Genomic DNA, 13340 nt, shown 5'->3' on the forward strand with positions numbered 1-13340 from the left:
ATTTTTTTTTTTTTTTTTTGAGGTTCTAGATAAAGCAGAATATCTAAGAGATATGGAAGCAAATCTTTTGCCAGGATTTCTTAGGTTACAAGAATTGGTAAGTAATGTGTGAGAGTGTTTTCCCTCACAGTACATCAACAGATGTTTTCCTCAGTTGATAGATTATGTTGTCACTTTTTTTCACTTTGCTGTGTCATAGGTGAGAATTGGTCTCTTAGTATCAATATCAGTATTGATATTGAATTGATAACATTTACTCTTCAGTTATTTAGGTTTTTATTTCTAATTATAAATTAATCATTCTGTTAAAGAATTTTAGGTGTTTGCTAGAGTACATGACAAGGGGGAAGACTGTGAGCTCTACAAGAATTTTATGTTTTTCTTTTTATTTAGTAATCTAAAAGAGAAGGAAATGGCTATTCTGGGTCATCTGAATGGCTATCTTATGGCCACTCCATGTCAGAACTCAGCTTTGTATTTCTGTTTACTGTTGTGTATTACTATTTTGTCATGGCCCAATGAGAAGAGACGGGTGGATTTAATATGGATAATTGTCAGATGAATGATAGTACTATGGAGAAGGAAGGGTTTGGAGTCTTTGAATAAAGAAAGTTGGTGAGAAAATTTATTCTTCACTAATATCAGTGAATATAGGAATGCTCAATTCAAAAGAGTTATAGCTTTTTTCTGTTTAGGATCATATTCATAAAGGAAGCAAAGAGCTAGTTTGAACCAAACTGTACCTTTCATTATTTTTAGTTAATATAAATTTTGTTGATTTTGTAGTTCATATTTAATAATACATTTATTTTGGTTTTATAATTTTTTAAGTGCTTTGAGCATAAGTAGTTTATACCTACCTAGTTTTATATATTAAAGTACTAAGCAATATTATAATAAAAATTAAGTGAATACTTGGAGATAAATGTTAGAGCATATTCCTTTTTTCAAAGTATATCCAAAAACTATTATAAATTTAAGAGTCCTTCTTGGTGTCACTGAAGTCATTGTGTTCCTAAGGTAGACTCTCAAAAGTTCTCATTTAGTCAGAGTAGCTTTCCTATAGTTGTGCTAATGGTATAGGACAGGAGAGAAGTGTAGCTGCTGGGAGAAGTATAGCTTCTGGGGTTCTATCAGGAAGTTAATGCCACAAAAGTCTATCCTTTCCCAGTTGTCCCCGCCTTCCTTTCCTTTTGTTTGGTGTTTATATGGGAGGGTTATTATTGTTGCCAGGATTTTCTTTTTTTTGCATAACCTCCTCCACTCTTTCCCACTGCTTTATTCTAAGACTCCCCATCAGATACCCAGAGGGCATGTTTGTCCTCTTGCCCTTTCAGTGTAGATTGACATCTTTTCCTCCACATCCCTGGTGATGGTCATCATATGTCCCTTTACATTAGTTAGGCCTTCCACTGTTTTACTTTTAATTATTGAAACTGTTCAAATAAGGTTAAAAGTTTACAGTAATCTTAACTCTACCAGAACAGAGAATTAAGCTTTTGACATTTCCAAAACATGCTTGATTTTTAAAAGTGTATTTCATTTAAGAGAACTCTAATGAAAGCATTTTTATTATTTATCTGAGGAAAACTAAATTTAAGAGTATACCATAGTAAATCTCAATATCATGTACATTCACATAACACTAATTAAAAAAGAAAAAAGTAAATAGAAGAAAGATTACCAGCAGAGTAGAGGAAGGGAACAGAGGGGAGGAGAAGGGGAGGGAAAAGGTAAATACTGGGTACTGAACTAGAACAAATTATATTCCATGCTTTTATAATTACGTCAAAATGATTCCTATTTTATGTACAACTAAAAAGAACTCATAAAAATCATTATATACTGAAAGTACTTTGAGATGAACAGTTGAGAACATCACTAATTTAAAATTTAAGATCTTTTCAGACTTGAAAAATTTTCCTTTTTTTTTTTTACCCTGTACTGGGGATTGAGCCCAGGGATACCCTACCACTGATGTACATCCCCAGCCCTTTTTGAAGTTATTTATTTTGATACAGAATCTAAGTTGCCCAGGCTGACCTAAAACTTTCAGTCCTCCTGCCTCAGCCTCCCAAATACCTGGAATTATAGGCATGCACCACTGCATCCAGTTTCTCTTGTATTTCTAACTGATTTTATAGAATACTTTTGCATGTGCTTTGTTATCAGGATTGTGGTTAGAACATACTTTCCTAACTAGAGAAATAATTTCAGAGATTCTTAAAAATTGATGAGTTTATAAAACAAAAAGTGTACTCTTCCTCTCTCTTATAAAGAAGATATATTTTCTATGGAATTATTCATTTATTGAACTCAGCTGTCTTTGTTAACCAAAAGAATGCTTTTCTAAGTAGTGAAAATTGGTATATAAGACGCATACGAGTAGCTGGCACAGTGGCACTTTCCTGTAATCCCAGCAGCTTGGGAGGCTGAGGCAGGAGGATTGAGAGTATAAAGCCAGCCTCAGCAATTTAGCAAGGCATTCAGCAACCCAGTGAAAGTCTGTCTCTAAATAAAATATAAAATTTTTAAAAAGAAAGAAACACAAAAGTAAGGAATCAATAACTAGTAAAACACCACAACAGTATGGTGTGATTTATCTATGAGATTAGACCCTAAGAATACTTGCAGACAAAAACAGCTAACATTTGCTTTGTCAGCCTAGAAGATATCTAAAAGATATGGGGAAAATTTAAATTATGTGGAAAATGAAGAAGTGTGTACAGATAAATTCTAGCTAGCATATAACAGACATTTGTGGCCACTCTGTAGAAGGATAACAGACACATTGAGCTTCTTCTTTTCATGTTACTTTTGTATACTAATTGTAATTTCTAAATATATAATTAGCATCGGTTATTTTAGATACTAAGATTCATCATTACTTGTATAGCCTTTGAGAAAACCTTAAGTTTTCCTAGTTTTATGAATTAAATAGAATGTCATATCTGCTCTTCTTCAATTCCATATTTCTTTTTCTTTGAGTTACTCTGGCTATTTTAATGAGAAGTGCTGGGTTTTGCCTTATTTGTTTATGGATTAAAAACTTGTGGTTTTTAAAAAATTGTCATGAAAGGTTTGTCTTAGTTTTTCAAGTGACAATGCTTCTTAATTTCTATGAAATGAGTCCTGTGTGACTGTCCTAGCATTCATGTGTAACTGAAATGTTGATTAACCTACAAATTTTATGGAAATTCCAAGTAATTTTGTCTGAAAATATGTAAATGGTTGAGCTCCTTGATTAGGTTTTTCCAAACATGGTTTATTAATATGCAGATAATTTGTTATATGTTAGAGCTTTGCTATATTTATTTGAAGAAAAATCCAAATGGAATTCCCTCTCTGATTAACATTTTTAAATTCAAAGTTATTTTATTTCTCTTTCTTTTACAGACGGACAGAAATGTGACTGTTATCTTTCTCAGTGAAATTATTTGGGAAAAGTTTCGTCCAGATACTGGGTGCTTTGAGCCATTTGTCTTGTATTTCCCTGATTATAGCATAGGTAAATTTTAAAACATTGTTTTGAATAATGATATTCAGGAAAATGTTTTGTTTGACATATTCAGTTATAATCTTCAGATTGGAATAGTTTGATGTCTTAAACTTAAGCTGCCGGTCTCAAATAAAATTCTTACATTTTATTTCTGCACTTACATAAGTTTTATTCTGAAGCTGTGAGGGACTGTTCTTGTATAATTATTATTTTTGAATGAGTAGCTTTCCTATAGTTGTGCTAGTGGTATATTTTCATCATTTTTTTGGTGCTTTAAGATGTGTATATATTGTGATTATAACATACACACAAATAGGAATCAGTTTGGTACAGCATATTAAATTGTATTGGAATCTAAATTTGTCATGTACCTTGTGTTCAGTACACATATGGAATATATCTTGATTATATAAATCTCATTTTGCATTACTGTGATACCATACCAATTGCTAGCCCTATGTTTCTACTTTCTTGGGGGTAATATGTAATCTTCAATTTTATAGGTCTTGATGATATTTGTCTTTGGAAGAAAACAATGACTTTTTGTGCTGGATATCTTTGCAGCTTAATATTGGACTATCATGATGCAAAAGTCATACTTACAGTTCAGAGATTATAACTGTGAAGTATAAGGTGGTTAGCAGTGTATGAGAAAAAAGCATTCTATGACCTTGGCTTCATTAAAACTATCCCTTTAAACTAATCAGCTGTAAATGTTCATTATTAAGATCAACACTTTTTTGCCTGTTGTCATAAGAATGGCAGCCAGATAACACCTCCTGCTTTAGCTTATTAATTAAAAAATAATTTTTAAAGGAACCCAAAATAGATGGAGTCCTTATTCATGAAAATCACAAAATAAGGAAAAGAGAAAATGGATAAATCAAAATATTTCATTTAAACTTTTCTTTTTAACTATGTTATAACTGTTTGTAGTTAATTTTTTTCATGTCCTATTTTAAGTATTGAAAAGTTGCTTAGAATTTAAGTGAATTACTAAAAATGTTGACTTTCTACATCTTAGTGAAGTTAAAGTCTGATGTAATTAATTTTAGACTTGGGTTAAAAATTTTAAGCTACAAAGCGGCATAGATACAGTTTGAGGACAAAATTAAATATAGTGATCTTTTTAATTTTGTTGAGAATAGGATAATATTTTGAAAGTATATAGTAATGGATCCACGTTAAGTTTGATTATTGCCTTTTACATGTCAAGTCTTTTTTAAAGCATAGACATGATAATCAGATAAAAAGTAACAAAGAATAAAACATTAATTGATAAACCAAATTATGATTAGAGTAAATTAGTTGGAACCAGGGCAAAGAGATGAAATTAGTGGTTAATATCATCCAATAATGCTAACTTGATTCCTGTGTCATCTTTAGGAATGTGGTGTCTAATGTTAAGGCCATTTCTCAGCATTTATGGCTAGTGACCCAACTTAAAAGTCTTATTTTTTGATCTTTTATCAAAAGTAGACTATGTCTTTTGGGAATGTGTTTTGCTTCAGGTAGATTATAATGCTTTGATGAGGTTTTGCTTATTGTGTCAGTCAGGATAGGTATTATGTTCAGGTAACAATCTAAAAATTTTAATGACTTCTTATTTCCCACCTTTGTGCTAATGCTGTCTTACATTTTACTCCTACCTTTATTATAAACTTCATATTATTATTTGAATGTCAGTGAAATAAAAAGTCAAAAAAGAAAATACCTTTTATTCATCTGCTTGGAGCTTTTTGTGCTTCTCAAATCTATGAATGCAGTTTCCTCCAACTGAGGAAAAGTTGTAGCCATTTTTCTTGGTAGTCCCCTGCTGACTTTTCTGGTTTTTGGCGATGGCATTATATTTAAGTTAGGTCACTTGCTGTTTTCCCACTGAAAGTCCTTTTTTATGTATTTAAATTTGAAATCTTCTTTTCTCTCTGTTTTACTAGGTAAAGCTTTTGTTTCTACGTCTGTAAATTCACTATTTTTTTCCTATGAGTATTTAATCTGAAGTTAATCTCATCCAATGGGATTTTTCATTATAGATTTTATCGTGCTTTTATTTTCCTTTGTATCCTTGAGTTTGTGAGCATATTTTAAATAGTTGTTTCAGTGTTCTTGTCTATTAATCTCATTTTTTTTCTTCATTTTGTGTTTGTTTCTGCTAATTTTTTCTCTATTTTGCTTATCCCTTATGCTTTTTTGTGTAGCTATTAGTTTTTATTTTATTATAGGCAGTGTTTTTTGTTGTGCATTGGGTTTTCCTCATGATAAGCGTTTATAATTATTTAAAAATATATTTGACCATTTTGAGGCAATTTTTAAACTTTTTTGGATAAGGGATCTGGAATAGCTTTTATTTCAGGGTTAATTTTATTTCCACTTCTAAGACATCATCCTTCTGGAATCTCTACTAAATGCTCTATTTATTCAGCATGGTCCCTGTATTCTGACTGGTAGTAACAGGAACAGTTCACAGCCCTGTGTGAGCAGTGGAATAGTTTGAATTACAGTTTTCCAGTAATTGATTTTTCCCAGAACTTGTTGTTGTTTAGCATTATGGGGTTTTACTCTAGGCATACACAAATCAATATTCAGCAAAGACTTGAGGAGAACTGCTCTGCATATTTCTGTTGCTCTTTTTCTGTTAACTTCTTCCTCTTGGGTACTTTGCCCTGCACATTCAGTCCTTAAGTCCGTCACCACAGCCTCTGTATCCTCAGTGAAGTTTGTGAGTTCCTTTTGTGACTTTCCTTATACCACAGTGTTAAAATGACCCTTGGTTAGAAAGACTGGACAATGGCATGACTCAACTCATTTCTTTCTGTTTTCAGATGTCACAGTCTTTTAGTGTCTGTTCAGTGTTTTAAAATATTCTTTTTCTGTATTGGGTCCAGCATTTTTTTTTTTATCACAGGAGAATATTTCTGGATCCTCTTATTCATAATTAGAAGCTAAAGTTTGTCTTTAAGTTAAGAATAGATTTTCTTTGTGTGTTAGACAATATTTTGAAAGTGAAATTTTAAGATACCAGGAGAAAAATCAAAGTTTCTCTTCTCCTTTATTTACTACTTGGTGGTGCAGTTTTCAGCATTCTGATAGAAATATTTTTTTTTTCCTTTATGACTTTGAATAGTCCTAAACTATTAGATCTGACACAACTTGCTAAATGTAAACTTGTACTCTAAAATTTCATCTGTAGTCTGTAACTAAGCAGCTAAACTACTTTTACAACAATGCATTTAGGGTTCTGATTCTTAGAAGATGTTCATTGGGATTGACATTGACCAGTGGTAATGCCTAAATTAATTTTCTTACGCGATATTGAAGATTACCTAAATTGAGTATCTAGACAGAGATGTTTACAGGACACTCAGGAACGTAGTCTGAGCTTTTAAAGTTCATCTGTCTGACCATCTACTTTTTCCTCTTTTTGTCTTTCTTCCATCCATCCAGTTATTTGGCACCTTTTATATCTATTTTTATTTCTAAGTTTTAAGGTACCTTTTAGAAATTTTCATTGTAACAGATAATTTCCCATGCATAATTAAAAAATTTATTTTTAAAGTTTGCTATCAGAGAGGGAAAGTACCTAAGATAAGGTACCTTTTAGAAATTTTCATTGTAACAGATAATTTCCCATGCATAATTAAAAAAAATTATTTTTAAAGTTTGCTATCAGAGAGGGAAAGTACCTAAGATCCAAAATTAAATTTTGACATTTTGTGAAAAAATTTTCAGGGTTTTGATAGGAAAATGCAAATCCAATAAGTCTTCCATTTAGTATAATATTCGAAGTATAATATTTTAAGCATGAAACTAGGCTTTGAAAGAGGTTTTTTGGTCAAGTATCCTAGGAGAGTTTTTATCTGAAATTATTGCAAAAGACCTTTACATTCTGGAACTGGTTTTAAAGTACTAGTCATAGTCAGAGTTCTTAACCGAGAGGACAAAGGAGACCATTGCACCAAGAAGCAGACAACATTACAATAAGGAATGAATGAATAGTTGATTCATGCACCATAACTGGAAAGTTTTGGATAATAGGTAATTTTTTCTCTTTATTTTAATTGTCCTATAACATGATAGTTTCAGCAAAATAAAATATAAGTTTAGGACCATAAACATATAATTTATATATAGAACTTGAGATAAAAGAGAAATAGAACAAAGATACCAAATTTGTAGGAAGAAAACACTTGGTAAAAGGGGAAATGACAAAATAAGGATTGGCATCAGACAATGATAATCATAAAAACATTTATGAATTCTTTTCATTTTATAACAAATGAAGAGCATAGTCTAGTGTGGTCATAATTTGTGTATTACCCCTTCTTTTTTTTTTTTCCTAGTTGATTTGCTTAGTAGGCAGAATAATAAGCTAGAATCCATATTATTATTCACCCTTTATTGATTTTGCCAACAAGAAGATTCTTGAGATTTTTTTATGTCATTGTTTCACATTTGTCTTAAGTAGTATTTAATAATTCTTTTTAGAACATCAAAGTTGATAGCACAACTAAAGTTTCCAAAAATTCAAGTTTAAATATACATATTTATATTTCTATAAAAAGACCAATAATAGCAGTATGTTATGCATCAATAGCAGCAACAGCTTTTCCAGGTTCTACAGTCATCTGAACAAAATTATAGAGACATCCAGCACATTCTATTAAAAAAGGGGAGGAGAGAGTAAAAAAATAAAACAAACCCTGAGAAAACAGTGATTCAATTTTGACACTAATTACCAGGAATCAGGCTAAGGGTCTCACAAGACTGCACCCACTTTAAATGTCTATTGAGTCTCAAATTTCTACTTGGTACTTCTGAAAACTGGATGTAAATTGAGGATTCTCATGATCCCCTTCTCCAGTTCAGTAATTTGCCAGAATGACTCACAAAACTTAGGAAAACATTTTATTTACTTTTACTATTATCCATTTGTTATGAAGGATATTATAAAGGACACAAATGAATAGCCAGATGAAGAGGTTAGGTTTGGAAGGTTCCAAGCACAGGAACTTCTCTCCCTGTGGAGTTAGGATGTACTATCCTTTCAGCTCTCTGAAGGGTTTTGATGGAGGCTCCATTATATAGTCATGGTTAATTAAATCATTGGCCATTGGTGATGAACTCGATCTCCAGACTTTATCTTTACCCTGGAGGCCAAGGGGTGGAGCCCTTGGCAGCAAGTCTAATTCTGATGCTGTCTAGGGGCCCACTAGTGTTAACTTGTGAATTAATAAGGTGCTCCTGTCGCCTGTCGTTTCAGGAAATCCCAAGGATTTTAGACCAAGAACTGGGTACGTGTGTGTTTGTATCACAATATATGTATGTCACATATATGTATGTCACATTTGGGGTTATATATATTCACAAAATCATACTTTTCAATTCTAATCTTGTAACAGTTTTATTATTCCTTAATTATTGCTGAGACTGAGGGGTTTTCTTTTTCTTTAACCTTTATGAAATGCTAGAAGATCTGATTAGGTGCTGTCTTAATCATTCTAAGTTAATTTATTTTCTGTGAATAGGGCACCTTCAGAAGATCTTATCTCATGATCGTCCTCCAGAATATTCACCTGATTTTTATGCTGCCTACATTAATATTCTTCTTGGAGTTTTCTATACTGTTTGTCGGGATTTGAAAGAGCTTAGACATCTGGTGAGTGAGCATATTACTTTAAAAAAAATACATATCTTTTAATCTTTTTCCATATAGAAATAGTGTAAGTTATGCTGAAAGCTGAAAATGTATTCTGGAAATTTGGTCATGGCTTTTTGAGGCTGATGTGTGAGGTTAGTACACACTGTGACCAGATTAGAAAACTTACACATTCATCATTACTTTGAAAAGTGACATTTTTTTTTCTTCATTTTCTTTCTTCCTCTTTTCTCTAATTGCAAAAAATGTAGGAGTCCATTAAAATAAATATGAAGGATATCAGGAAGTTGTTAAAACTTAAGCAGTTTTACATTTCTTTTTTTTTTTCAAGAGAGAGAATCTTTTTTTTGAGGATGGACACAACACAATGCCTTTATTTTATTTTATTTTTTTAATGTGGTGCTGAGAATCGAACCTAGGTCGCGCACATGCTAGGCGAGCACTCTACTGCTGAGCCACAATCCCAGCCCTTAGATTTCTTTATTACTTTTTTGAAATGCATTTTTTTCCGGATTTTATGTGTATGGCTATTGGCCTATAATCTAGATAGATATGAGGATAGTAAGAAACCTTAATTACAGGTATTTCATTAACCACCAACCTTGAGTTAGTAATTTTTATATAAAAGATTCTTTTAATATTTTTGAAAATTTAGAAGTTATTTTTGTAATCCAGAAGCGGTCTGGAAAAGTATAATGTTTAATTTTTTCTTTGACTCTCTTACTTTAATTGTAGAGTTGTGTTTATTTTCTCTCTTTGTTTTTTGGTTCTCTCTTTGTCTTTCTGGGTGTTTTTTTTTTTTTTTTTTTTTGTGTGTGTGTGTGTGTATGTGTATCTTTTTCTTTTAAATTAATTAACTTATTTATTTATTTACTTTTTATTTTGTCTTTTTTTTTCCTGTTTTCCCTCTTAGAAACCTTCAATTAATGCTTAAGATCTTATTCTCCAGTTAACAAAAGTCAGTAATATATCTAAGGCTGGACAACAGTTACTTTCAAAGTAAAGATTTTATCCTTCTTGGAACATTTTCTTTGCTTTTCCTTTCTTTGCTGTGAAAGGTAGTACTTAAATATTTATTTAAATAGTATTTAATATGTGTTGGAATGTGTGTTTGAGACAGAACATGGAAAAAGATGACCATCTAAAATTATATTCACATTTAGATTTCAGGTGTCTTCACATTTACTTGTATATTTCAGGCATTTTCTCAGTTGAGATTAAAAAAAAAAATTGCTATTCTAGTTCAATCTTAGCACTAACAAACACAACCCTCCAGAAGTAAGATGCCTTTTGGGACCTCTGGCACCCAGTGGAAATGACAGACAATAGAAGGAACTTACAGAGAGGAGACAGGGAAAGTGAAAGATTCCTGGAGTCAGGGGCAGATGTTTGTCTTTCCTGGTGAATAACTTGCAGTTAACACTCCTTTGTATTTGACTTTTGTAGGATTCTATGCTGTCACCTACTTTAAAATAGATTATAAAGTATAAAGAAAATTCAAAATATTTTTAGGAAAAGAATGTAAAGGGAGAAAATACATATATTTAGGTGTGGTATTTTTTTAAAAGTCCTTTGGGATTCACTGAAGAGTACTTTTACATATAGATTTACTTATACTTTTACTTATAGGTTAGAGTGTGTTTTAACATATTCATAAGCTTGAAATATAGTTTAAGTCTTTATAATATAATATTAAAAACATAAAAAAAATCTTTTGAGCATTGGAGGGAAAATTACGTATTTGTTTTCATCAGCTTTTTTGCCACTGTGACCAAAAGACCTGACAAGAACAATTTTAGAAGCGGAAAAATTTATTTGGTGCTCACAGTTTCAGAGATCTCAGTCCATAGACCTTCAGCGCCATTGCTCTGGTCCCTCGGTGAGACAGAACATTATGGCAGAAGTGTGTGGAGGAAAGTAGCTCAGCATTGTACCAGGAAGCAGATAGAGAAAGACTGCAGACCAGAGACAAATTATATGCCCCAGAGGCTTGCGTCCAATGACTACCTCCTCCAGCTACACCCTACCTGCCTATAGTTGCCATCCAGTTGATCCCTGTTAGTGGTATAACACACTGATTAGGTTGATACTAATCATTTCACTTCTAAACTTTCTTGCCTGTCTCACCTCAAATCTAAACAATAACATTATTTTTTTCTTCTTTTTTACATATGTAGAACATAGGAGAATAAAGGCATTTATTTTCCTGTTTCCCTTTAGTTGCATAATATTATTTCAAAGTACATAAGTGGCATATAGCTTGATTGTATATTCATAAATCACCTGCAAAAGATTCTTTTCAGTCATCTTTTTTGTGTGTGCTTTTAAATTTGTTTTAGAAATTGTTATTTCTTCTAGTATTTTTTGGAGGCTAGGTCTGTAGATAGTACAGAACAGGAGAAAATAAAGTACTACTTTGAATACATTTTGATTTATCTTCTCTAACAATACTCAATATAGTCCTAAAAATAGTTAGAATTTTTAGAAAGTTCAATCAAAGAATTTGTTTTTATACTCTTATAAATACCAAACACTATATAATGAGTTTACTTACCTTTAGTTTTGCCTAATTTTTTAAAGATCTATTACACATTTAAATCTTTTTATTTTCCTCCGAAATATCAAAGTTCTTAGAAATTACTCAGAGAAGAATGAATGACTTAGCTTAACATCCTTTTAAAATACAATGCCAGGTTTCTAATGTTTACTTTTTATTGTCATTTTATTTGTCCCCATGGCTAGTTTTAGTAGTGTAGCTTAGTGACTAAGAAGAGGGTACCAGAGTATTTGAAGTATAAACAGTAGAATAAGGAGAGGACTTAATACTAAAATAGCTCACTACCATATTTCATTGGTACTGATATGTTAATAGTTTGTTCTAATTGTTCTGTTAAGCTATAGTATTTATAATATAATGAAAGTATTGAATGATGTTTCAATTTATATTAAAATTTTGGAAATAATTTCTAATTTACAAAGAAATGGTAAGTTCAGTTAAGATTAATCCCTTTTCCCCAAACCATTTGGAAGTAAGCTTGTACCTGGTACCCTAGTATCCCTGAGTACTTCAGTGTGCATTTCCTATATAGACATTCTCCTACATAATCACAGTACCATGATCAAAATTAGAAAATTGATTTTTTTTACCACAACCTGATATTCAAACCCTGTTCAAGATTGTTAGTTGTCTCAATGAATACCTTTTAGAGCAAAAAGAATCTACTTCAGATCACTGACTTAGAAGTCAAGTTTCTTGAACATACTTTCATCTGAAACAGTTCCTGTCTTTTGACTTTCATGACTGTGAGACCTTTGAAGATTATAAGCTAGTTGTTTTATAGACTCCTTCGAAATCTGCATCTGTTTAATGTTTCCTCATGAATAGATTCAGGTTACATATCTGAGGAATATGGCAGAAATGTGCTGTGTTGTCTTATTGCATCCTATCAGGTGGCACAGGATTTTAGTTTAACCCGTTATCGATTGCTATTTACTCTATTGTTTTTGTGGTATTGGCAATCAAACCCAAGGCCAGTGTGGTTCACTTTGATCATTTGATTAAAGTGATATCTCTTTTTCTTTGTAAGTAATATGTATTTGGGGGAAAAGTGTTTTTAAACTTCATAAATACCTTCTGCTTCTTCAGAATTTCAACTTCTTCTTCTTCTTTATTTATTTTATTTTTTTACCAGCTTAGCTTTAGAGTATCTCTTATTTTAAAACAGGGTGTTTATCAGGGCGAGTCTGACTTTGAGGTTGAGCATAGTTTGCTAGATTTCATCCTCAAAGATTCTCATTTAGTATGCCTTTGATGGTACCCAAAACTTGAACTGGTAACAATCTCAGCTAATGCTGTTAGTCCAAATACTTTTACTCATACTAAACTAGATGATGTTTAATTAATGACAGGGTTCAGACCTTGGAAAATCATAGTTAAAAAAAAAAAATTTCTTTGTGCAAAATATCATTATGACCTGTAAATACAAATTGTATTTTTTTATTTTATATGTAGAGCCTATTAGACAAGATTTAGCCAACTAAAGAATATTTTGTATGTTGTTTTACTATCATTATTTATAACTTTGCTGTTTTACTTTACTGGTAAGCTCTAATTACATTTTACTGTAACAGTTAAATGAAATTGCTTGAATTATAATAAAATTTTACTTGAAAAATAAATTCCTA

The 13340-nt window shown here is 31.5% G+C and overlaps 1 protein-coding gene across 2 annotated transcripts in view; it reads left to right on the top strand.

Annotated features, from left to right (window-relative positions):
- Positions 1-13340, top strand: part of Orc5 (origin recognition complex subunit 5) — a 103634-nt gene that overhangs the window by 13152 nt on the left and 77142 nt on the right. For both annotated transcript variants that reach the window (XM_048786171.1, XM_015488374.2), the window contains exons 4-6: positions 23-97; positions 3397-3508; positions 9025-9155. In XM_048786171.1, the coding sequence (XP_048642128.1) occupies positions 23-97; positions 3397-3508; positions 9025-9155 (318 nt within the window). The remainder of the gene's footprint in view (positions 1-22; positions 98-3396; positions 3509-9024; positions 9156-13340) is intronic.

This window comes from Marmota marmota, unplaced genomic scaffold (assembly GCF_001458135.2).
Source record: "Marmota marmota marmota unplaced genomic scaffold, marMar, whole genome shotgun sequence".
NCBI classification, from domain to species: domain Eukaryota; kingdom Metazoa; phylum Chordata; class Mammalia; order Rodentia; family Sciuridae; genus Marmota; species Marmota marmota.